The 27,484-nt window shown below is 32.3% G+C and overlaps 1 protein-coding gene across 12 annotated transcripts in view; it reads left to right on the forward strand.

Moving 5' to 3' along the window:
• LOC115878278 (zinc finger MYM-type protein 1) overlaps positions 1 to 24,478 on the forward strand; it is a 44,488-nt gene extending 20,010 nt beyond the window's left edge. For 7 of the 12 annotated variants that reach the window (XM_030894732.1, XM_030894727.1, XM_030894726.1 and 4 more), the window contains 9 exons: positions 5,424 to 5,557; positions 8,734 to 8,894; positions 12,223 to 12,433; positions 16,448 to 16,580; positions 17,285 to 17,352; positions 19,056 to 19,199; positions 19,258 to 19,687; positions 22,397 to 22,624; positions 24,076 to 24,478. In XM_030894732.1, the coding sequence (XP_030750592.1) occupies positions 5,549 to 5,557; positions 8,734 to 8,894; positions 12,223 to 12,433; positions 16,448 to 16,580; positions 17,285 to 17,352; positions 19,056 to 19,199; positions 19,258 to 19,687; positions 22,397 to 22,624; positions 24,076 to 24,260 (1,569 nt within the window). In that variant the 5' untranslated portion in view covers positions 5,424 to 5,548 and the 3' untranslated portion in view covers positions 24,261 to 24,478. Of the gene's footprint in view, positions 1 to 2,446; positions 3,756 to 5,266; positions 5,558 to 8,733; positions 8,895 to 12,222; positions 12,434 to 16,447; positions 16,581 to 17,284; positions 17,353 to 19,055; positions 19,200 to 19,257; positions 19,688 to 22,396; positions 22,625 to 24,075 lie in introns of those variants that run through there. The other 5 variants (XM_030894730.1, XM_030894725.1, XM_030894724.1 and 2 more) reach the window with 5 other exon arrangements.
• The last annotated feature ends 3,006 nt before the right edge of the window (positions 24,479 to 27,484 follow it).

Below are 27,484 nucleotides of genomic sequence, written 5' to 3' on the forward strand. Positions count from 1 at the left end.
CGGTCATTGTTTAGCTCTGCAATGTGCCCTGCCCATTTCCATTTTAAAGTAGTTATTTTCTCTATGGCATCCATGACTTTTGTTCTGTCTCGTAATTTGATATTCGGTACTTTGTCTCTCAGAGATAGCCCCAGTATTGATCTTTCCATTGCTCTTTGCGTTATTCTGATTTTGCTTACTGTTTTCTTGGTTAATGTTAGGGTCTCCGCACCATACGTTTGAACAGGTAGTACGCATTGACTGAATACCTCTCTATTCAAACATACCGGAAGTGCCCCTATGAAAATGTATTTCAATCGTCCATAGGCGGCCCAAGTCAGTCCTATTCGTCCTATTCGTATAAGGTACTGAATAAAGATAGAACAGTAAACACGTTGCCAAACGTACGAAATAAACCGAGAAACTGCGCACATTGCTAAGAGACGTAGAGGGGGATATAGCAGGGGCCGTATTTTCGAAACCATTCGACATTTGGCGAATGCGATCTATGTTGAGCGCTAAAAGTCGTACACGCACTAAAAATTGTATTTTTGAACGGCATTCGACATTTTGTTTGCATGCGACCTCAAAATGTATTGGCAACGTCGCCATGTCGATTGTGTATTAGATGACATTTCTAACGAGACGAAGAAGAGCAATATTTGTTGACATTTGAAACCTACTTCCTACTTCTAGACTTCCGTTCGGTCTGTCGTCGGGGCAGCATCGTATGTTGTCTGATGGCTGATTGTTCGGGAGTCCAAGTTATTCTGAAGATACAATTGTAATCGTTTTAAAAAAGTCTATTATTTTTTGGTGCAAAAGTGTTAAATTGAGTTCGTGTCTCATTCAGATACATATTTTTGTGAAATACATTTAAAGAAAATCTTTTTTCACGTTGTCACGGGGGTAACCAGGCCCTATGTAGCCGGATGCTACCAGCGTAGGAGAAGAGAAGGTCAGATTGATAATATTTATAAAGACAACCTTTTTTCACGTTGTCACGGGGGTAACCAGGCCCTATGTAGCCGGACGCTACCAGCGTGGGAGAAGCTTTCGGATTGTTATAAGAATTTTTTTAATTGAAGAATAGAAGAAATAGTCCATTCTGAAGACCAAACACGGAGGGTATGGATTCGTTCCAGATGCCTGAAAGGGCGCTCTCAGTGATGAAATAGAAGAAATGGAGATAGGAAATCTATCCACGGGCCGTATAGTCCAGGCAGCTAAAGGCCGTTAAACTGAAGGGGAAAAAAACCTACTTCTAACCACAAAGTTTTGCTTTTGTTGTGTTTTGGTTTGAATTTTGTTGTATTCGTGTCATTTAAATTTTATAAACAAGAATGTTAACGAATAGAAAGTTCTGTGGCTATATAACAAACGAAGAAAAAAAAAAGAATTAATTCAATTTATGGAGGAGTATCCAGAATTAAAATGTGGAAAATTCACAGAAAAAAAATAAAAAGGTGCAAAACACGATTATTTCCTTCCAACACATCAAGTTCGGCTTCTTCCATGGCGTTCAGAATATTTGTTTGAATTAGGTTATTTAAACGAGCCATTATTTTACTTTAAGGTAAAATTCTGCCGCACAAAATTATATTTATCACAAAAATAAACACATTAACAGTAAACTACAATAAACTAACCAACCGAATATCTTTAAGTTTTGTTTTTGACAATTTTTGTTGACATAACATGTAAAAACGGACAGGATCGCATACGACATTAGAAAGTCGAATGGCTTAGACCCACTCGCGCAAAAGTGTGCGACATTTCTCGCATGCGATCGTTGACGAATGGTTCGAAAATAGAAGCATATTGGTTTTCGTTCTACGTTCGCCTTATGTCGCACACGGCTTGTTGTCGAATGGTTTCGAAAATACGGCCCCAGATTTGTCGCAGTCAACCGGTCGCCGGTCGACCCAATCAGTACCTCTGTCAGTACTTAAAGCTCTAGGGAAAGGTGTATATCATGCGTTCAGCTTCACGATTTAATTACGTATTGTGATACTTTATTTGTTTATTTATTAACGAGTCGTTGTAATTTTCCCTATAGCTTGAAAATTTTTAAGTTCAAGTTAGAAACACTTGCATTTTTGTTAAAAATAAGTGGAATTGAGTTGGTGTTCGACAGTCGCGTTATTAGAACTCAAAATGAATCGATATCTTAAAATCTATTAAAAATAATTGATTGTAGTTTTTTCAAAAACTTTCTTAACATTTCTGCTATATTTTCTTCGCAGACAGTATGTGAAAATCTTTATAAATAAAAAAGTTACACGTTTGCTGAAAATTGCTATGCACTAAAAGTAAATGGATGGGTTGTTTAAAATTTTTGAATGGAAAAAAAAACAACCTAATCGAATTCTTCTTATTTAAACATATTGTAAAACATATGATCTTCAAAATAAAAAAAGTTTCAATATCTAAAGTGGTTCTTAAGTTATGGCGTGTTATATGTTAAAAAGTGTTTTTAAATTATCCCGATTACTGACGTTATATCGTTATAAAAAAATGGACACCCTAACGATATCCTTATAATTCCATTTCATATGCTCACAAACATATCTAATGATTTTATCTAGTTATCTTTTCGAAAAAAAAAATCGTTAAAAAAAAGCAGTTTGCGATCGCCATTTTACTTTACCTGATAGGGAAAGGCGAACCGGCAACGCCGCAACAGCACACCGTCGCATTTCTCTCAGTCCGACTTAATAAGATCCCTATGGGATTTACTTCCACACATGTAAGTACCGACCCAAAAGTAACAGTTGCCAGCACGGTATATTCTACCGCCAATTACTAGATTTGTCATCAATTGGGTTTTTGATATGTTGATTTTTAGTCACATTTGTTCAGAGGTTGCATTCAATCTTTGTAACATTTCTTGGGTTTTATTTACGCAATTGGATATCAAGACAGTCATCAGCAAATCGCATGTTGTTCAAGTTTTCGCCATTTATATTTATACCAAATTCGTTCCATTCTACAGCTATAATATGTAACGCTTTAAGTCGACAGTCGCATAACACCATAAGATTAACATTGGCGATATTGGATTGGATTAAAATCGATGCATAGTAATCTTTAAAAGTAAATATCTCGGAAATATCTTGAAAACCGTTCACCGTTTCGAACTAAACTAATTTTTCGAACTACTTAATATTAATTTATCGGTAGAATCACCTACCAAAGTTAGATACACTATTTTTTGGCACTCTGTATAGAAATTTTTTGAAATTATTTGAAAAATCACCACCTAAGTAAATACCTATTCTCCACATACATCCTTAAGAACTTCTCTGTATAGGTATAAATTTGCTGCGATACATAAACTTTACTACTATCAATATTTTGTTTGTAGTTAGCTGTAAAACAAGAACTCTATATTTTGGCACGATTTCAACTAAAATATCGCAAGAATTTTGGCAGGTTTGTAATTTTTCGGTCCAGAGATTTTTCAGCAAATAATACAACGCTGTTAGTATTTATTTCTCTTGTTAAATGTAGTTTTTTGATTACTTCACGCTTTATTGTTTGTTTAATGATCAATTTAACTAGTACTTTCGTGCGCGGCGTGTTTTGTTGTTAATATAACAATATGGTAATAATCAATTAGATTTGAGTCAGAATTTCTTTAGTAAATACTAAATACGAATATCTGTAGCTAGTATTTTATAATACACTGGTAAACCGATAGAAATGTTGTTATTATAGAGTGTTTTATTATTAGATTGTCTGAATGTGTAGTGTTGTGGGTGTTCTTTATTAAGGTCAGTGTTTTTTGCATTAGTTATGCAATTTAAAATAAAAGCCTAATTTGTTACGTGTTAAATTCCTTTAGTTATAAATTACATGTAATAGTTAATTAATTGCTTTAATAGGTTATTTATTATTTTACCAATTTTCAACTCTCGAAATACCTGTATGAACACTTTTTTTAGTAGAATACCAGACCAATGTAATTTTAACTTTGATATACTTTGATCTCCTATTTTATTGCTTACTTTCAAAGAATGAGTGAACTGTCAATTTTAAGGTAGTCTTACAATTTAGTTTTCGGCTTGTTTTCGGTCTAGACACCTGCATTTACAGGTAGCAAAAATACCGGGGATTAATAAACAAAAGAAGGAAGATACTCGATAGCGTAAAGGTATTATACCGGGTGCGTCTCAAAAGTGGCTCACCCCTATAACTTTTTTATTTTTTCAATTAGAAAAACGAGATTTAGTATGTTAGTATATGACATAAATGAGGATTGATTGAAGTATTCAATTGTTTTCGGTCACTTCCTGTTTCACCGGAAATGACTACAACTTTTGATTTTTAAATGGCACCCTCGAGATTTTTTTATATCTTTTATTTTTTTATATATTATGTCAACTTTTGACATTCTCGCTTAATAAAAAATCGTATTTTAAAATTCAGTCTAGAGTGCCATGGCTATGTTAAAAACACTAATTCTTAATCAAGGAGCCTTGGAAAAATAGATTTGATCGTCTAATGTTTTTAGTGTCTTGTCCTGGCCAGTTAGAAAATGCTCAAATCGTATTTTTAATTATATCTCAATTTTTTCAAATAGAACATAGCATATAGCATATTTGGAAAAAGTATTTTTTTACGAATAATTTGATACCACACACTTGGTATTTTGAGTCAAATTTTCGTTACGAACCGCAAGTTATAATTTCAAATACACTATATGCGAAAATTTCAAAAGTTGACATGTGATATGTCATTCTATTTAGAGTGTTATTTTCTTTCGAATAACGTAAAAAAATACCGAGGGTGCCATTTAAAAATCAAAAGTAGTAGTAATTTCTCGTGAAAACGGAAGTAACCAAAAACAATTCAATACGTCAATCAATTCAAATTTATGTCATATACTAACATACCAAATCTCGTTTTTTATCTGAAGAAATAAAAAAGTTATAGGGGTGAGCCACTTTTGAGACGCACCCGGTATACATGCAGTTCTCGTTTATTTTTAAAAAAGTTCGTAGCTTCAATTCCTGCAGGCTGCAAAATATGAGCTTATCTTTTAATAAAAAAAAGTTTGAATACCGAGATTAACTCAGTCTTAAATAATTACTTGGGATTAACAATGGGACTGTACGTCCACAGCCTTTTTATGACCAGCCTGCCGACTATCATTTGGTACTCTAGCTGCTACCATCTGAAAGAAAATGTACTGTGGCACACTAGGTGACACGGGGATACTCAAAAACAACCCCAGATGATGAGCAGGCTGGTACTGAATAAGTTGTGGTGTACATCTTTCTAGTATATCCATGGTTTTAGCATTGCAAACTGCACCCATGGCTTTTGATTGTTATTTATGGGAGGCTATTATTGTTATTGATATTGCAAGCAAATATAAATGATATTAAAGTGAAATACGTTTAGAGTTTTTTGGGTTTAATTTTCGATTTCTCTTTGAGCAAACTGTCTTCCATTCATTTTGGCCAACGACGAGATAGACATACGTCGAATAAGGTGCAATGCGACAGTCTTGTGCTGTTACTGCACTTCTGCTGTTTCCAATCACACAACTTCTCCCGGACTCATGACTACGGTAATAATATGCTTTTATTTTAATTAATGCTTAATTAACCTATTAGTAAATATAAAAAAAAAGTCATTGTCTTTATTGTAAAAATATCACACGACAAAAAATATCACACGACGTAAAGTGAAATTATGCATGATGAAATCTAGTGAAAGTGTCTGTTGAAGAGTTTCCACACGTATTTCATGTCAATGTTGGGCTGACTAAAGACTTAAATTTATCAGACGTTATGCAGACATCAGCATCACTTGACAGACAAATGATTAGTTATCGAAGTTATTACTATCGTTAACACAGTTTAAGAAGCAGCATTGGTTTAGGGGGAAATTCAAGGATGCACTTGCATAACAATCCAAACTCCTTTAGTCGGTCTAATATTGACTTTAATGACATTAATGGAGTTAACAGTTAACACCATGTTAATTTCATCCATTTAAAAAGTAACTCTAGTGTTGTTAAGTTAATTTTACTTGATAACGACTAGTGTAATTAAGTCCTGGACTTCATAAAAATTGCAACTATCATCTAAATCTATCATCTCCTTAACAATAAAGACAATTTGGTTTTAAGAATATACAGGGTGGTCCGAACTGTATTCCGGAAACTTCGTCAGAATATTCTGCAGATAAAAATAGGTAAAAAAGTTCTTATAAATGTATGTCTTAAAATGCTTAGTTTCGGAGATACAAGGTGTACAAGTTTCATATTTATTTCGATTTTTTCTAAATAATTTATGAAGTAACGTCAATATTTGGATGAAAATTGGTGTCTGGGAGTTTTTTGACATGAGAAATTTATGATTAATTTAAAAAAATTAAAACCCATACAGCACATATACGTATGCACAAAGGTTAAACGTCCGCCTCACAATGTAGCCACAGTATAGCATTTACGTATACACAAAGTAAAGGATACACAGTGTGCCGTAGGATACACAGTGCTTGTGTATTACGTTTAAACTCTGTTTACACATTGCAGTTGTGACTACTGCGTGTATATGTATGTATTTTGCTTCGTATGTACATCTTGTGCTAGATAAAACTACTTCTTATGAACGAATTTAGGAAATAATACAAGTTTTGATGCCTAAATTTTCGTTCTTTTTAAGAAATATTTATTCAATGATACCAATTAAATTTTTTTAGAACGAAAATAGGAAGGCAAAACTTTGTATTTTCCAAAAGTATCTCGATCGTAAGTTCAAGAGTAGTAGCCTTAAAATTGTTCCATTTTTGTTTTGCATTAAATGTACCATTTTTTTTCCATAAAACGGATTAAGTGGTTAAAAATAAAATTCTTATATTTCTTTATATCATGGAACGCATTAGCGCAAATAACACAATAATAATTATTATTTACATTGCAGAAACCAGAAGTAAGAAAGCACTGTAAAAGAACAGAATTTGTATCAAAATGTATTAAAAATATAAGTACCTAGTATAACAACATACTAAAATGGTAAACACTGGTATATCGCCACGATTTGGTGGACCTCGTTTAGTCATTTTGTTCTCTTCTTTTCCCTCCAAGCAGTTAGTTTGTTAGCATACTCATTGTTCGAGATTAACAATCTCAGATTGACAATCTCACCCTTAAATTTTATATGAAACTGATTATTGAATATTAAACATACCTGTATATTGATCTATCAATAACTTACCGAATATCAGTGTAAGAAGTTCTTTGAAGTGAAGAATCTTTCTTTCTCTGGTCCATTTAGATTATTATTTTCAAATTAAAAAAAATTATATTGCAAAGCTAACCTCTTTATCATTATACGAGAATATTTGGAGTTTTCATTCATTGGAGTCAAAATTTGGTAAATTGGGTATCGAGTAAGGGAAGAGTCGCTGCTATAATATTAATAATACTCTTAGGAAGGTGTAACAAAGTAATTAAAAACTTGTGCTTACCTTAAAATCTCTTTTAAACTACACACAAACAGAACATTTATATAAAGCTTTCGAATGATAAAACAATAATGGCTGCTAACACATACCACTTCTAGAAAGGAGAAAGGAGAGAGAACATATAAGATACACTTGGTCGGTGTGTCTACGCTGAGGCTATCCGCGCGTTCGCACACCTTCATTTCAGGCTAGAATGTAGACACAACAGTACACTATTACAAAGTGTCTATATAGAAATTTATATTATGTGTATACGTCACATTTTTACAAGGTGTGTACTATAGGCACAACTATGATACGAAGTATCACACATACATATGACATATACCGTATGATCGAGAAAAAACGGCGTCAGCGATGGCTATGGAATGAAGATCGCTGTCATTTTATATGTAAATTTATATGGGAAATGTCATTGATGTTCATTTCCCAGCCAACTGGACGCCGTTTTTTTTTCGATCATACGGTACATTGTATGTCTCATATACCGACGTCAGATTTCATCATTTTAATAATTATTTGTTACGTTACAAAAAACTCTTTAGAATCTTGAGTGCATACGGTATACAACTAGTAAACACTGTATCACACAATTCTATCAATATAAACCTGCGTGTATCTCATATGTATATGTTAGAACTAGATGAACACTTAGGTTCACTTTAACATATTTTGTTTCTCATGTGTCTCCCTTGTAGAAACGTAATTTCATTTGGACGTGCTGTATGGGAATTTTCCAAATTTATTATTTCAGTCAAATAACTACCTACTCAACGGGTTTATTTTTTGTCAATAATGACATGTATTGACTATTTCCATTTTAAATCTCTTGAGAACGGTTGCTCGTAGCGATTTATACCAAGAGACATTTTTTACCTAGAAAGTCACGAAAATATATATTTTTTCACTCAGTGGTTTTATACAGGTTCGGACAAAAAGTTATTACTCTTCAAAACAGTTAAAATATTTGTAGGTGGCGCCCCCTACAAATAGAAGTCATATTAACATCAAAATCAACTTTTTCATGTCAAAAAACTCCCAGATACCAATTTTCATTCAAATATTGACTTTACTTCAAAAATTATTCGGAAAAAATCGAAATAAAAATGAAACTTCTACACCCTGTATCTCCGAAACCAAGCATTTTAGGACATATATGTTTACGAACTTTTTTACTTATTTTTATCTGCAGAATGTGCAGCCCTGTATATTTTAGATATAATTCACAAACGTCTACCGCTTTTAAACTGACTCATTATTAAATTATTCCAGCAACAGACGACAAATAAATGCGATGGCGGCCATTATAGCTGCTCTCCCCCGAAAGAATGTTGCAAACAAGGCTGCTGCTTCTTGTTGGCCCCCTCCTACAGTCGGCCCCCCTCAATTCAAACCGGGAACATTTGGGCCAACCCACTTTTTCTGGGCCATTGGTAAGATGAATTAATTAGCGATGGGAACTATCGAATGAATTAGACTATCGAATGGTTACTGAATGAATGATTTCAACTATCGAATGGTTTTATTCGAATAAAATCATTCATTCGTTTGTATACTAAAGCTGCTAAAGCATAAGTGACAACCTCGCCGTGCGACTAAATGGTTATCGTTGCACCACGAGCCACGACTATCGAATGTTTTTGATAAATGAAATTTAGTATTCGTTTGATTTATGTGTGCGTCAGTGCATTATTAGTTCTTCCAAATTTTTATAACTTCGCCTTGTAAATACTATGCTATTTTTGCGTTTATTAAAATATTTAAAATACTAAAATAGTATTTTTTTTTTAATTGACGATTGTGTGCGAAGTGGTCAAAATTTTTCCGAAAATTTGTGTGATTTTCCGTAGCCCGATCTTTCAATTATTTAATTTTATATGGTATATTATGGTTAGGTTAGATTGCATTTTTTTAATAGGAAATTTTGAGAAGTAACAATTTTTAAGAGAGATGAGATGAACTTACAATTAATTTTAAAAATACATATTTGTATTTTGGATGAATTAGTTGAATTTAATAATCATATTTAAGTAATGTGGTTAAGTAAATGGTTACTGAACTCAAATTTTGGGGTGAGAAAATTAAATTGCAAGTTTTACACGTGCCAATTTAAAAAAAAGTCAACAATGTTTGTATTTTGTTTATGCTAATTCTCTTACATGTAGTTTTTTGCGAAGAAATATTTCATTTATTTTTTAAAGTAAATGCCAGTAAAAGTAAATATTATTTTTAAATAGTAATATAAAATAATAAAAAGTAATATAAATAATTTTGATTTCTAATTTTTTATTTATATTTTCCTTCCATTACACTGCATGCTTAGAAAATTAATAAATGTTTATATTTCATGATTTTAAAATTTGTTGTTAATATAACAAATTAGTTCTGTAACTATTATTATTTAATAAACCAACGTTGCCATATAGAGACTATATTATTTTTAAATAGGATCTAATATAAATACTTTTGACTTCTATTTGTTGTTTATATTTTTCTACTACTTAAAAAAAATGTTTATATTATTAAATGATTTTAAATTTTGTTGTTAATAGGTATAACAAATTATTACTGTTATTATTATTTATTAAACCAGTCTTTGCTTAAAAACATTAAAAATAATTTTCCTACATCCAAAATAAAAAGTATTATTGCAGTGTAATAACAGAATATTAATAAAAAAATGCAAAACATTAGACATACTATCCCTAACTAACTAATGCTAAAGAATAATATTCTTTGCTAATACCAACTAATACGAATATATGGCAACAGCGCCCTTCATAATGTATTTTCTGTAAAAAAAAAATACTAGCACCTCAATACTAGCACCTCAATAAAAAAAATAATGTGTCCTTATCTTTATTTGACTCCGCAAAAAATCAAAGATGCCGGCTTCTTTCATAGCATTGCCACCGACCGCTGTCGGGTTTCTAGGAAAGAAACCTACGTCGCCGGACGACAACTAAAATCCAGTTTATATTTCATTAAAATCGATCCTGACGAATAAATGAATTTGATAAATGGATGAATTTTATAAATGAATGGTTTTTGCTGCCGAATTACTAGAATACAATATTTCAAGGCAGATGACGCATCTATTCGATAATTTTTATTTGAATAGTTTTCGACGAATGTTTTCTTACTAGCTATCGAATTATTCGAATGAATTGCAACTATCGAATGTTTCGATAGTATTCATTCGATAGTTCCCACTACTAGAATTAATCACAAATAGCTTTGTAAACGAAGTGTCTCAAATATATACCTTACTATCCAATAATAACGGCGTCAAGTTCACTATATAATTTTACACATAAACTTATAGCAATCTTGATTTCCAAACCAACTCTGATACTGTTTTTGTCGATCGTATGGTATTTTGGGGAAACCAATGTTTGCTCTTCAATTGCTCAATATATTTTAGCGATCTTGGGGATGGTATTTTTTGTCTAAAGGCCCGCACATACACTCAGTTTTTTTGCGCAAACCGTCTGTGTAAACCTGATTGGTGCAGGTATATCGGCAGTATACCTGTTTGAATTTAATCTGCGCAAACTTCGAAGCCTGAACGTTTGTTTGCTCGTTCAGTTGATTTTTGTTCAGGCCATAAGCAAAGTTCAGTCTGTTATTAACTTGAAGTTTTTCTATCAATTTATTGAATTATTATAAAGCTTGCCATGTTTATGGAAAAGAAAAAGTAAAGAGTACAGTGACATATGACAGTACATGACAGGATAAAAATAGATGTTCATTGCACAAGAGACCAGAATGCAAGACAGACATATACAGGGTGAGTTTCCTACGATGTTCTCTATGGGTATCTCGGAAACTAGTGGAGATAGAGAGTCGGTTAAATGGGAAAAGAATTGCAGTTTTGTGGGGTCATAAACACGCGCCTCTCAGATTTATGAAAAAGTTCATGGCTTACTAGATATTTCGAAAAAAACAAAATTCGGCTATTTTAAAAATTGTCCCTAATTCCGTTATAAGCTATTCTAGACAAAAAGTTTACAGATAAAAATTGTAGATAATTACATCCTTAAAAAAACATATTATAGCTTATATCGCTAAAAAGCTTAAAAAATGGCGCTTTTTATGAAGTCATGGCCAACTATGGTTTCCATTTAAAAAAACATATGTTTGTGTTATATGTCAAAAATGACAGTAGGGGTGTGTTATATGTCAAAAATGACACAGGCTTTAGAAAAAAACGGAGGACACAATCTCATTAAGGATGTAATTATCTACAACTTTTATCTGAAACCTTTTTGTCTAGAATAGCGTATAACAGAATCAGGGACAATTTTTAAAATAGCCGAAATTTGTTTTTTTCGAAATATCTAGTAAGCCATGAACTTTTTCAAAAATCTGAAAGGCGCACATTTATGACCCCACCAAACTGCAGTTCTTTCCCCATTTAACCGACTCTCTATCTCCAGTAGTTTCCGAGATACCCATAGAGAACATCGTATGAAACTCACCCTGTATATCTCGGAAAGCTATTTTCACTGTAAAAAATGTGCTGAATTAGTAGATGAGTTATAGAGTTAGTTCATTTTCACAAAGTGGCGGCCTATAGTAAAAAACTTAATGTTAAAATCAAGAACAAAGTCCAAACCACTGTGAAAAAAATTGCTCAAACTGGCCTGGATATACAGCCTGTGCTAAAGAACTGAGCGTCTATGGGCGCTTTTAGAGACATCCTTGGTTACTGCTACCAAATAGTAATTTTGTATAAAAATGTGTATGTAATGTTTGCAGGTACTTTTGGTTGGCAGTGACGGCGACTGTAGTGGGAATTTTGTGTGCTTGCTCCCTCTGGCGTAAGCATAATCAAGGAGGCTTGTGTTGTAGAACCGGATCGGGCGAGGATAGAACTTGTTCCGAACCTGATTCCATAGGCTCCTGCTATGCGCCGCCGCAGTATAGTCGATGTAATAGCTTTCATCAGCCACCGCCGCCTTATTCTGAGGTAAAACGCATATACATATAAAATATATACAGATTATCGCCTATCCCTGCAATGTGTTGGAGTTGAAGCCGAGTTAAAGACAACTAGATAACCGGTCCATGTATATTTCACATAAGTTCGTCTGTTAGGCAGACACTGGCGCAACAGCGCAACTCCAAAATTCCGAATATCGATTAGCCCTTACTCTAATAGACCGAGAGTTGGCTACATAAAAAACCTTATCATCGTTACATGGCTAATTTTTTGTGTGAAGTATTCTTTTGTGTAGTCATTGTGAAATAGTCATGTGTGCCAGCGCGATCCCGGGCCAAATAGCTTTTATTTATTATGAGGAAACGTGTAAAATTGATGACAGACATTTTTCTCGTGGCTGAAATGCCGGCAGACAACGCGAAAGAGGCATAGAATTTTGACAAAAGAAAATCATCGCATACATGCATGTCGGTTGGTGGAATGTTAGTTGGTTTATTGTTAATTAATTTAAACAGCCGTATGCAAAAGGGCAGACAAAGAAATCGTTATTGAAATAATAAAAAAATATATTTATAATATAATCGTATATTATATGATTTATCTATACTTAAATGGATGAGGCGACCAGCGTTCCCTGAATAAAGCGCTAGAATAATATTGCGCTTTTGATAACTGTCTGCAGTTGATTGAACCACGATCTTTTTGTCTGCCCTTTTGCATACGGCTTTTAAAATAAATAAATATGGCATTTCACCAATCGGCATGCAAATATGCCATAATTTTTTTCATTCTTCAAATTTCATTTTTTAATAATTTTCAAAAATTTCATGCCTCTTTCGTGTTGTCTGTCGGCATTTTAGCGACTAGAAAAATGTCTGCCAACAATTTTTCACGTTTCTTAATAATAAATAAAAGCTATTTTCGCAATTATAACTCATGTATGTTATAATATTTTTAGTGCCAAAATTTCACCTTTTCGATTGGCCGCCCCCGCTATAAGCCCCGGGATCGCGCTGGCAGACATGACTATACTTCATAATGGCTACATAAAAGGATACTTCACACAAAAAATTAGCCATGTCACGATGATAAGGTTTTTTATGTAGCCAGCTCTTAGATTATAAGGATTGGCCAATTGTCGAACGGGAGTGCAAACGAAAGCCATACGAAATTGGACGAAGCCTTACGAATGAACAGCTGGTGCTAGCGTCTAGTCTCTTATTGGTCTAGTTATTCGATGGATAATTCAAAATCCAGGCTTGCGCACTACGCTTAAGCACAGCTAACTGAGCGACTTATGCAAATTCCTTCAGAAGATTTATATACCCATTTCACCGGCTTGGCTTCACCGAATGCAGTTTGGAGTCAATATGGTTATTTTATAAATATATGGTAAAACGTTTGTAAATGTCTTTTATTTCCATACTGTATCGTAAAATGCAGCTTTACATACTTGATTTCACATTACATTAGACGTTAATTTTGAAGAATAAGTAGTGGAAAAAGTTAAGAGTTTGTTAACTTTTTCTACTAATTTAAAGTTACTGCTAATAATTTTGATGTTCTGAATCCTAAAGCTTCATTCAGAACCTCGCAATTAGTGGAATAAATTAGTGGTTTCAATTACACTTTATACTTTTTAGTTTACGATCATTCACAATGTTTAAAAAAACAATTAAAATTAATAGAATATCCTAGCAACAGATTGGGTTAGTCAGTTGTAGTTGTATCCATAGAAAAAGTGTAATATTTAGCTTATAAAACAATTAACTTTTGATTTCTAACCACAATTTCTCTTGACGGAAGATAATCAAAGGCCAAAATGACATTTGTCGCAAATTTTGAAGGATAATTAGTGGAAAAGTTAAAAGTTTCATAACTTTTTCTATTAATTGAAAATGTCTACTTCTAATTTTAACGTTCTGAATGCTTAAGCTTTATTCAGAACCTCGCAATTAGTGGAATCAATTAGCGTAGAAGTTTGTTCATTTAATTTCAAAGTAAGCATTCCAAACGTCAAAATTAGTGGTAGACATTTTCAATTAGTAGAAAAGTAATCAAACTTTTAACTTTTTCACTAATTATACTTCAAAATTTGCGCTAAATGTCACTCTGGCTTTTGATTCTCTTCCGTCAAGAGAAGTTGTGGTTAGAAATCAAAAGTTGATTCTTTTATAAACTAAATATTAGACTTTCTCTATGGATACAACCACAGGACAAAACTAAATGACGCAAGCTGTTGCTAGTATCACAGATTAGGTATCCTATAAGTATACAGATAAAAATCTTGTCCCTAATTCGTGGTACGAAAATTGTTTTTTATGACGATGTGCAAACGAGTCAAATTTCCTGTGCGCAAAAATAAACTCGCGTAAAATAACAATAAACAGCGTAATAGAGAGATATCGATAAACCGAATAGCGTGCATGGACGTTAATAAGGTCAGGTGTTATTTCCTTTACGTGAGGTGGTATTAACTCTCTTCATTTATAGTTATCGGCGTTATCGGACCGGAAAGAATTCTGATCGCGGCGCGTCCGCTATTTAAACTTAACCTAACTTTGAATTTAAAACTTTGAAATTGTTTTGTTTACTAGGTATTTTAAAACTAAAGGGCTGCTTATTTCCAGTGCTTTATTGTTCAACGTCTGCCTGGGTTTAGGGCAACAAGCAACAAATTCTCTTAGAAGGGCTAAATCGTCATCTGCTGTAAACCTAAGACTCTTTATTATTGGATCTTTAGTATTGGAAGAGGTGGAATCCATATTTTGGGCCATATTTATATAATTAAAACTAATCGCAGCTACTTAAACATCAAATTACCTAATAAAACTAAAGCAATAATTCAAAACAATTCAAACATAATCTAAAATAAAAGATCTCGCCGGCCGGCTCCGGTTGTCAAATACCCGCACATGCCCATTTAAGCAATTTTTAAACGTTATTTAGAAATAGCGCTTGGTGTAATTGATCCGCAAATTACGTCAGGCGGTAACGTTATTAGCGGGTGTTGCGTTAAAATTGACTCGCGCATATCGTAACCATGATAAGGTACGCGTAAATACTGGATGACGCTATTCGGTTTTCCGATATCTCTCTAATAACTGTGCCGGTCAGGCGCTGTGCACAATTTTAGAGGCCATAAGTGGGCGGGCTATGTGCGCAAACTAGTCACCTAACTAGTGCCCGATTCCGAAAATTGGAACCACGAAAAACAATAAAGAAAAAACAAAGATTATAATCTGTATAATCTGTGCGAGTATATTCGATTAATTTTAATTATGTTTTTTAAATATTGTGAATGATCGTAAACTAAAAACTATAAAGTGTAATTGAAACCACTAATTGCGAGGTCGTGAATGAAGCTTTACATTGAAATTATAGGAGAACAAACTTCTACTCTAATTGAAACACCTTATTTATTCTACTAATTTTGAGGTTCTGAATGAAGCTTTATAACGTAAACATCTATTAATTTTTGAATCCTTTTAAACTTTTTGCACATCCCTGTATATTGATATATTTTTTAGTCTGATCGGTTTATGAAAGTCTGTAAACTTCTATAAAACTACTTTATTAAATATATTGACATTTTTTTTAGTTCGATCGGTAGGTACATAAAAGAAGGATAAAAGTCTGCAAACTTCCATTAAACTTGTTTTCTCCGGAGATCGTATTGCGGTCTTTTGCAATAAAAATGTTAAATTTAAATTAAACGTTTAAATTAAATTTGCTATTAGGTAATAAAACTTGGAATTATTATTTGTGGATACTATGTAGTGTCCAAGTTTATTCTTTATTTCAGAGTTTTCTGCACTTTTGTTGAATTTCAATTTATTCACTCATTTTATTCCACTGATATTAAAAAATAATTAGTGTTAACTGTACTTATGTACATTAATGATGAAAGTTTAACACTAAATGATAAAGGGTTCATTAAGTTTAAGTTTTAGGTATGCGTTGTTCAATTTGTGATCTATTATTGTTATCTTAAAAGAAGATAAATATAAAACCATCATATTAGAAAATGTATTATTGCAGGTTACCTCAAAACCCGATATGTATCCTTTGGTGATTAGTTATAACAATACAGAACCGATAATCAAAAATAATAATACATCTACCAGATATCTTATGGTGCAGTACTTTAGAAATTTTATTGGCAGACCAGTAGGTAAGTTTCTATATTTTATAAGAAGCACGTATGAAAAATCGATTCTTTGTGTATATCCACCCAACTTAAAAATTTAAATCACGATTAAACCTTAATAGTGTTTGTTTATTTATAATTTATGTGTAAGAAATTTAGTATAGTAAACGCCACGAATGTTTGGGAGTGATTCATCGGTTGATGAAGTTAGAATCGACACGCGTGCTATCATTTTTACATTAAAAACGAAAATTTTTACCGCAGACGTAGGTTTTTAAAGGCCCGGTCTAATCATCTGCCTGCGCTCCTCCTACTTATTCTAAAATGTTAGCGTGAATGACAAAGACGATACTATATCGCGTTTCTTTGATTGATTCGTTTTTGTGCGTCAGTCCATTGGTGTGCTTGCAGTGCGATCAATGGGGCATTCTAGTTTATATTTATAACCAAATATATGTTTTGACAAGACTTTGACAGTTAAAACAACAAATTACAACAGGTTATATATTGATTATTATATGACTTGAAACACCACGGCACTGGAATTAAGTTTTATGTGACCTTGAACAGATTAGTTCACATGGTAGCGACCGATGAATCACTCCCAAACATTCGTGGCGTTTACTATCTATGATTGACTGAGTTGAATATACAGATTCAAAATCATCACATCTATTTAACATGAGTTGTAAAAAATTTTAATATTCTTTTATTATTATTTTTTTTAGGGTCTCTTTCCGCAACTAGCACAAACGATTCCATAAGCTCTAGTTTTTTATGTAATGCTGTTAACGAAGTAAGTATACTCATACTCTATTCTAAAATAACACTTTGTACAGGGTGAGTTTTCTACGATGTCCTCTATGGGTATCTCGGAAACTACTGGAGAGAGAGAGAGTTGCTTAAATGGAGAAAGAATTGCAGTTTTGTGGGCCTTTCAGATTTTTTAAAAAGTTCATGGCTTACTAGATATTTCGAAAAAAACAAATTTCGGCTATTTTAAAAATTGTCCCTAATTCCATTATAATTTATTTTAGGCAAAAAGTTTTCAGATAAAAGTTGTAGATAATCACATTCTTAATGGGATTGTGTTCTCCGTTTTTTTCTAAAGCCTATCATTTTTGACATATGACACAAATATAGTTTTTTTTAAATGGAAACCATAGTTGGCCATGACTTCATAAAAAGCGCAATTTCTAAGCTTTTCAGCGATATAAGCTATATGTTTTTTTTTTCGAAAAATTACGAGGTATAGCCAAATAATATATTTCTTGACTAATTTCACTTAGTTGGTATGGTATTCTTATTCTGTTATGATTTATAACTTATAAAAAGACAGAATATTTTATTAAACGGTTCTTTATAATTTCCATTACACAAACTAAAACTTAAAAAAATAATGTCACTACATACACTTTAAGTTATTTTATAAAATGTGCAAAAAATCCGCCATTGTTTTGAGTACGTAAATGTATCTTTTTAAAACTGAATTATCTATCCATTAGCTTTTCTCACAGAACGACGGGTCGACTTTATTAAACTTCTCCCGTACTGCCTCTTAGAGTGCCTCTCTTAATTCATAAGATCTTTTGTAATCTTTGTTGTTAACCATACCGCATAAAAAATCTAAAATGGATAGGTCAGGTGATCGAGGAGGCCCATGCATTTAGTCCACCTCTTCCTATACCCGAGTTTGATATAATTATGATATAAATAATTTTTAACATTTCTTCTATTATGGGGGTAATGTCATAATAAAAGTCACTTTATTGATGCGCGAGTCTCTAAATTTAACTTTTCTAATATGTCTTGAAAACCGTTGAAAAGCGTTCATCAGTCAACATATCCTCGAAAATGTATGGCCCAGAAAAGTTGAACCAATAATCCTACACGCTTTTCTTTGTCTAAAAATGACACAAATTGGCTATAACTTCAAAAAAAACATATTATAGCTTATATTGCTGGAAAGCTTAAAAAGCGGGGCTTTTTATGAAGTCATGGCCAACTATGGTTTCCATTTAAAAAAAACTATATTTGTGTCATATGTCAAAAATGACAGGCTTTAGAAAAAAACGGGGAACACAATTTCATTAAGGATGTGATTATCTGCAACTTTTATCTGAAAACTTTTTGTGTAAAATAGATTATAATGGAATTAGGGACAATTTTTAAAATAGCCGAAATTTGTTTATTTTTCGAAATATCTAGTAAGCCATGAACTTTTTCAAAAATCTGAAAGACGCATATTTATGACCCCACAAAACTACAATTCTTTCCCTATTTAACCGACTCTCTATCTCCAGTAATTTCCGAGGTACCCATAGAGAACATGGTTGAAAACTCACCCTGTATAAACTAAAACTACATAATAATTTATCTTAGAAACATATTTAATTCTAGTGCATTCTGATAAGAGATTGATTCTTGTTAAATGTTTGAAAACTACTTAACATCATCAAAATCAAGTTATTTCCTAATATATATTTTGTATTTTATCAGGTAAATACTATTGTTCCTCCTACTTACTCAAACGTAGCCAGTTTAGAAGAACTGGTCAGTGATCAGTCTCAGCCTAGTCCATGTAATTTGGAGAGACTCCCTCGAAGTTCATCATCGATTTCTGAAACAACCAACTACAATCGGGTAAAATTTCATTTATTATTTCCTTTAGACACCATACCATACGATACTTATATTTTAGGAGTTCCAACAAACTTTCAATCTTCCTTCAAACACCGTCATTCGACCTCCACAAGCACCAACTCCTGTCCACCAGCCGCTCGCCCAAGCAGATTCTCAACGAAATACAAGTCTGTACAGCGATAACCATACGTCGAACGAGAACCGTAATGGCAACACCGAAGAAGGACTCAAAGAGATCTGTCAGAGAAACGTAGCTTTGGCTAAAGCGGATGATAGAGGAACTTGTAGGCCAAGGAAACCACTGTTGCAGCCTAGTCAAGACTCGACTGAAGACGAAGAACCGTTTTCGGCTTTGCTGAATTTATCTTTATGTGCCACGAATATTCCAGAACACGTACACCCGCACGTTGCACCGTTGATGCAGGATTTACAATTCGGCGTCACCAATAGTATGACGGGATCGGATATTAGCAGTTTGGCTAATTTAGGTATGTTGAAAATATTTCTGCTATTGTTACTGAGTAATATTACAGTTGAGGGTTGGAACGTATGGTGTTACACAGCAAAATAAAAACACTAAATTCATTTTACACTTCAGTGTAAAAGTAAAAGTGTTTTGGTGTATTGTGGTGATTTAGTGTTTTATTTTGCTACTGAGTAATATGAAATTATTTTAGTTGACGATTTTTTACAGTGTCACGTTGAGATACACTCACTAGAACGAAAAACGGGCATCTTAAAATATTCATGTATTTTAAAGTTTTATATACCGGGTGCGTCTCAAAAGTGGCTCACTCCTATAACATTTTTTATTTTTTCAGATCAAAAAAACGAGATATAGTATGTTAGCATGGTACAAAGAAAACACGGTATCATATTGCGCAGGTTGGTCGCTACGTCTCAGGTGATAACAGGCGTTATTGGTCAGCACGCTCCGCGCGCCAATTCAAATCGTCAAGATATTGTAATGAACCTGTTTTTTTGTTTATATACCCTGTATATATACCGTCATTGAACTATCGCTAAGCAAGTTACTGTGGAGCAGTGCGTAAAGAGTTGGGCTAGGAAGCAAGAGACTGGAGTTCGAATCTCGGCCGGGGCATAACTTTATTATTTAATTTTTTAAATACTGTTGAATTCTATAGTTTATTTTTGTAGTATAAAAAAGAACTATTTATTCTGTTATTTTTTAATCTCCGGTATTAGTATAAATTGATTGTTGGTACAATACTTCATTTAATATAAAATAATATTCTTTTTGAAATGTATTGAGCCCTAATTGTACCTAAAGTAATATATTTTTACAGTGATATACCATATTGTAAACTATTTAATATTTCAGTCACTTAAAAAGTTAATTTGTATTGAATAATTGCCTACCATTAAAGGAAATTTGAGCTATAATCCTTGATGGGCATATTCTGTGTATGCAAATACTTCCTCTAAATTTTGGGTTTTATTCAACCGATTTATTTTCAAAACTTGAAACATCTACATATACATAAAAAGAAACACAGGTCACTAATTAAGTATAATAAACTTCACCCTTGGAATTACTTCTATTACAATTATAATACATTCATCTGCATTGGCATTTTCTACTTTTCGATGGAAAACAATCAGCTTCCCAACATTTTTTAAATAATGTAACAATTCCTCTTATGGTTACTTTTCCATAGATATCCTCATCTTAATTCAGAGACGATGAACATGAAAATTATTTATCATAAACATCGCAAACTAAAAACCTAATAAACAATTTTATACCGAATATAGAAATAAATTTAGTATTCTTACCTGTTATCGTCCAAATCCATGTTAATAGATAATTAATATTTTGGATTCTTGTCTTTTATTTTCAAATATATTTTTGGAACTACTGGTTTTAGTAATTATTAAACTAAACGAACTAAAAAGTCAGAAAATTTTTTTTGGAAAAATAAACTATTCTTAACCATAACCTTAAAAAATGCAAATCTCCTGTCAACTTTCTTTATTTTTATTTTACTAGTGACGTCACAGGTGGTATGCGCGAACTGAACGAAATTGGAGCCGCTATCGATCATACCTTGTTTTCTTTGTACCATGGTATGTTTGTATATGATATAAATTAGGACTGATTGTCGTATTCAATTGTTTTTGGTGACTTTCTGTTTCACCGGAAATGACTACAACTTTTGATTTTTAAATGGCACCCTCGGTATTTTTTTACTTAATTCGATAGAAAATGAATAGAATGACATATTATGTGTCAACTTTTGACATGCGATTCATAATGACAATTTGACTCGAAATACCAAGTGTCTGGTACCAAATTATTCGTAAAAAATGCTTCTTCCAAATATGCTAATGAGTCACTCTCGTTCCATTTGAAAAAATTGAGATATGATTAAAAATACAATTTGGGCCTCTTGTAACCGGCCAGGACAAGACACGAGAAACATTAGACGATCAAATATATTTTTTCCAGACTTCTTGATAAAAAATTAGTGTTCCTAACGCAGCCATGGCACTCTAGATTGAAATTTAAATACTGTTTTTTTAAAGCGAAAATGTTAAAAGTTGACATATGATATGTCATTCTATTCAGAGTGACATTTTCTATAGAATAAAGTAAAAAAATACCAAGGGTGTTGTTAAAAATCAAAAGTTGTAGTCATTTCCGTTGAAACAGGAAGTTACCGAAAGGAGTTGAATACGGCAATCAATCCTAATTTATGTTAAATTCTGACATACCAAATTTCGTTTCTTTATCTGAAAAAAATAAAAAAGTTATAGGGGTGAGCCACTTTTGAGACGCACCCGGTATTGTGTTCTAGTTGACTGATTTTGATGATTTTTTAAGCAATTTGTAGCTAAATATTTGACTTACAATTTTAATTAAAAATTAAATTAAAAATTAAAGTTTTCTTTGTCTATCCTCAAGTGTTACTGAAGTATTTAAAAGTTCTGCATTGTCGACTGGGTGTTACACTTAGTATTGGAAATATAAATTATCAAATACTTAATGTAAAGAACACCTAATAATAATAATTAAAAATCTTCACATTTGAATTTTACTAAATAATCCTAAATATAACTCGATTTTTATTAACTTTTTTTGTAAACATTTTTGCAAATTATATTTATTTATGATGAGACGATATTAGAATAAGCTTAATTGACATCAAAATTTAAACTAATTGATACAATTATAGGCACTCCTGATTCACCTCCAAGGGCTACGTCACCAACTGTAGAAATGCGAGAACTTCTAGATAAAATTCAACAATTACCGGCTCAAAAAAGTCCACAACCTCCGGCTCCATCAGCTACGGCTCAAGCTAGAGCGTACTTCCATAGAGTTAGAGCGAAAACATTGTACATGCCACTGGGTGAGGCACATGTTAGTTCGTCAAAACAACATAATAAAACCATGCCAAACGGTAAGAATACTTCAGTTTTTCTATGTATAACTAACAATAGTAGATTTTTTGCAAACCACAATGAGCAAATGATGAAAACTAGTTCTGTTTTAATCATCTGGTAATGATGCTAACATGGATAGCGAAACATGTGTCCAGTGTTAATTTTTTTTATAACGAGAAAACGTCAGTAATCGCGTAAACTTAACTTTTTAACACATAACAGGCCATAACTCAAGAACCACTTTAGATATTGAAACTTTTTTTTATTTTCAAGATCGGATATTTTACAATATGTTTACATAAGAAAAATTCGATAAGCTTGTTTTTTCTATTCAAAAATTGTAAACAATCCATCCATTTACTTTTAGAGCATAGCAATTTTCAGCAATCGTGTAATTTTTTTTATTGATTAAGATTTTCACATACTGTCTACAAAGAAAATACAGCAGAAATATTAACAAAGTTCTTGAAAAACTACAATCTATTATTTCTAATAGATTTCGAGATATCGATTTTTGAATTCAGTTTTTTGAGTTCTAATAGCGCGATCACTATCGAACACCCACTCAATTCCGCTTATTTTTACCAAAAATGCAAGTGTTTCTACCTTGCACTTAAAAAAATTTAAGCTATATGGAAAATTACAACGATTCGTTAATAAATGAACAAATTAAGTATCACGAGACGTAATTAAATCGTGAAGCTGAACGCATGACGTACACCTCTTCCTAGAACTTTAAGTACTGATAGAAGTATTGATTGGGTCGACCGGTCAACTGCGACAAATCTGCTATATCCCCTTCTACGTCTCTTAGCGATGTGCACAGTTTCTCGGTTTATTTCATACGTTTGGCAACGTGTTTACTGTACTCTCTTTGTTCAGTACATTATAAACGCATTGTACTCTTCTTACATACGGAAATCTCGACCCAAGACTAACCTTTGCCAGCCCTTAGTATACCTAAATAGAATTGCCGAGTACAGCGTTTTTCACAGTTAACATGAACTTGAGTTTAAGTTATGTTTGTACAATCGGTCCTTATATATTTTTTATAAACTAGTTAAAGCCTGGCGCATCCGCCACGACATCAGGAAAAAAAAATACTTATTTATTTCTTAATTGAATGAAAAACAAAAAATCCGGTGACGACAGTTTTTAGAAGAGCCAATTAGCTTTTAGTAAAAAAATCAACTTTCTAGAGCAAGTCGTTACTTCAGTAGAGACGACACAGATAAACATTAACATTTTATATATGTAGATAATACTCTTTATAAATAATAGATACTTTTTAGAGTTCTTTGGCACCCACCTTACCTATGGTTTGGTTTGGTTGGTATTATTTCTTTTAAAATCGACCATTTTTAGATTTTACGTTTTGAATTTTTACTATGTCATCGGAAATATTTTGTAAAGATGACACCTCTACTAATTCCAACTTTATGATTGTTTCATAATAACAATTTTTCAGTGTTTTCGAGAAGTTGGTTGTCGCGGTCAGCTCCGTGTACTCCATGCGGTCCACTGGCTCCCACCTTTCCGGTGAGCCGAGGAAGTCAAAAAGGCAGCAAAAGCAAAGTTACGGATGGAAGTCCTCTTTTAAAGCAGCACGCCGAAGAATCGGAAGAAGAGCCCCACCGAAACGAACCGTTATGATGAATAAAATATTCATTTGTGCCGAACAGAATTTAATAGGTTAGGAAGATAGAGACAAGATTTATATGCGATAGATACATTCCATTTTGGATAACTATAAAATCATTTATTTCGGTTGATTTATTGTCGTACCACTTCTATTTTTAATAAAGTACAGTAATTCATTGTTATTCAAAAAATCACGAAATTTTTTCTAACAAAGGATTACTGCATAAAAATGTCTTAATTTGATTCAATTTTTGAAGAAGCCACTCATAATCCAAAACGTTTTATAATTAATATTGTGCGGCATTTATAAATTTTAATTACGCGGTATTTAGGGTAACAAATTTGTAGAAAATGTTGGAAAGTAGTGCGAATCGAAATTACTAGTTTGATAGTTGGGGCAAACTCCCCATTCAGAAATATTTTAGGCAAGTCCAAGTCAATTTTTTGCGAATCTATACTAAATTTTGGAACTGATCTGGTCAAGATCTACTCAATTTATTGTTTATTGTGTGCCTAAAACCTCCGAAATTGACGTATCTGAAATACTGCTAATATTTTGATAAACAACAGTATTTTACATTATGTCCGGTAGGTGCTTTATTATAGTAGTACGACTTTAAGTAACAATGTACGGACTGTATGAAATATAACGTTGAATATCTACAGATTTGGATAGAAACTTGTTAAGTCCAATTATATTAATAAAGGGACATACATAAGTGTCAGTGGAATAATAGAAAATATACCATCCCAACCATGTATGTACAACTTTGAGTAAAAAGATTAAAGAAGGAGTATTCATTTTATCCCAAGTAATCTTCAACATAATTTGGCTTTGGAATAAAATGTATAAGCACTTGTAAATATTTTGTTTTCGTATGATCTCTGCCTTGCTGAGCAGAAAACGACCAAATTTGGTTGATAAAAATGTATCGAAATACAAAGAATATTCATGCATTTTTATATCAATTTTTTGGCTTATTTCTAACCAAACGCTTTTGTCCCGCTAAATTTATCTTCCAACGCACTATGCGCTCGTCCGTCAAATGCAAAAATAACTGTCACTGTCTAAAATCTTTAGCGCCAACTTCAACTCGGTCCTCAGATGACGTAAAAAAACTGACAGTGCAGGAAGATAGGAATCGAACTATCCTTCTCTCTATAGTATCCTTGGGTGAAAACCGCACATCGCTATCGGTAACCGTTTCGGAGTTACGGGGTGTTTTTTAAAAATGTGCATTTTAACAAATTGCTGTAACTTTTTTGCTACGGAAAATTTTGTATTTTTATGAAAATATTACGTAAAATTTAATGGTTTAAATATATATTTTTTTAAATTAATAATTTAAGAGCTATAAACAGAAAAATTGTTTTTTTTTATTTTGGACACCCTGTATATTTTTAATTTCCTGAAAATAATTTAAAAAAACCTTTTTAAAAATATAGCACAGTTGATATTTTGTTATAGTCCCATTCGAAATACATAATTTTTAAAAGTTCGTCTTTTGTAACTAGTAGGCTTTGGACCCTTATTGATGATTGCCCCTAATATGGAACTCGAAAACATATTTTTGCAGCAAGAAGAGGTACCGCCTCAAAACGCTGAAGTTATCTGCAAATTTTTACAACCAATTTCGAGAATAATTGGATAGCTAATCAAGATCCCAACCGTTGGCCGTCGAGGCCGCCGGATTTAGCGCCTCTGGATTTTTATCTTTACCGAAGAGTAAATGTTTTTTTTTAGATTGTCCGTAAGATACCCCCACTGAGTTAACGAATTCCGCGAAAAATGTTCAAAAACGGTCCCGTCTCCCTATAACAGAAGACGGTCGACATGTCCAACACCTGTAGCAAAATCTCATGTTTTGGGTTGCTATTTATTTTAGTTATTAGGTATACATAGTTTAAATGTGTTGATGTTGTTAAATATAGTTTGAATTGTTAGAAAATTCTGCATTTTTCATTGCAAATATTATTTTCGTTTTAATTGCTGCCCACAGCTAGAATTTTTTTGCATTACAGCTGGCGTCGTTCAAAGCCTACTTATTTAAAGTGAGCGAATTTTTAAAAACTCTATATCTCGAAGAGGAATCGAGCAAAATATCAAGTATGTATGCCATATTTTTTGAACGCCGAATTTCGATATGCCTCTTCCTTATTTTTTTATTCAAAGATGTACGACATCCAGTATGGCATATTATCTTCAGGATCTTAATAAATTAATATATTTAAAAAAGTTTTAAAATTATTAGGATGTTTGTCCTTTTTCGAAGTAAATTACTATATTATAAAAATATTTTTTAGACCTATTATAGATGTACAATTATTCGAAATTGATTTAAGGCGCTAGATTAACAACGTTTTGTATTAATTTTTTACTCGACCTTGATATATGTAATAGAACCTAGTAATAAAATGGCGATATTGATGAACTTCTGCGAACTATTTAACAATTTTAAATTGTCTTATGAATCAACTTAACATCATTAAATAGGTAAGATAAATACAACTCGGCTAAAGCTTAGATAAGTTTTTTTAGTAAAAATCCACGTATTAAAAATTCCAAAATGTTCGAATTATTATTAATGTATTTATAGAGGGTTGTTCACCACATACGACACGGAGTATTGTGGCTAAACGATGACATTTTTACAAATTGTAAGTTTGGGGTTCGTTGAAGGACTATTAGAGCTACAATTTAAAAATATTTTTACAAGATACAGAGTGTCCCAAATAAATAAAAAATATCAAAGTTGTATTTTTTTAAATGGAACACCCTGTATATTATTACATTTTTAGTTTCTACGATTAAAATAAAGGTAAATTTGATTAAGGTTTATTATACTTAAACATTACGTTTTTGAAATATTTTCAATTTTTGAAATTGAAGTAAAAATTTTAAAGCTTCATTTCTCCAAGGGTATCAATGTTTTTAATACTAAATATTTAATGAAGTTTATTTATTGATCATTTATTGCGTTGCAATAATAAAAATAATACTATCTTATACAGAGTGTCTAAAAATTTATTTTAAATAATTATTAGATTCAAACGGCAATAACTCCTTTAATTTAAATAGAACGCCCTGTATATTTTAGGAGAATCAGATGCACAATTAAATTGTCTATCAAATTGTATTATACCATTTTTTACCTATCCCTTCAAGTTTTCGTAGAAAATGCATTTTCTTATAATTTAGACCTCATTTATCAATATATCCATGGAATATTGACATT

This window comes from Sitophilus oryzae, unplaced genomic scaffold (assembly GCF_002938485.1).
Source record: "Sitophilus oryzae breed Bouriz unplaced genomic scaffold, Soryzae_2.0 scaffold_1507_pilon_pilon, whole genome shotgun sequence".
In the NCBI taxonomy this organism is placed as follows: Eukaryota; Metazoa; Arthropoda; class Insecta; order Coleoptera; family Curculionidae; genus Sitophilus; species Sitophilus oryzae.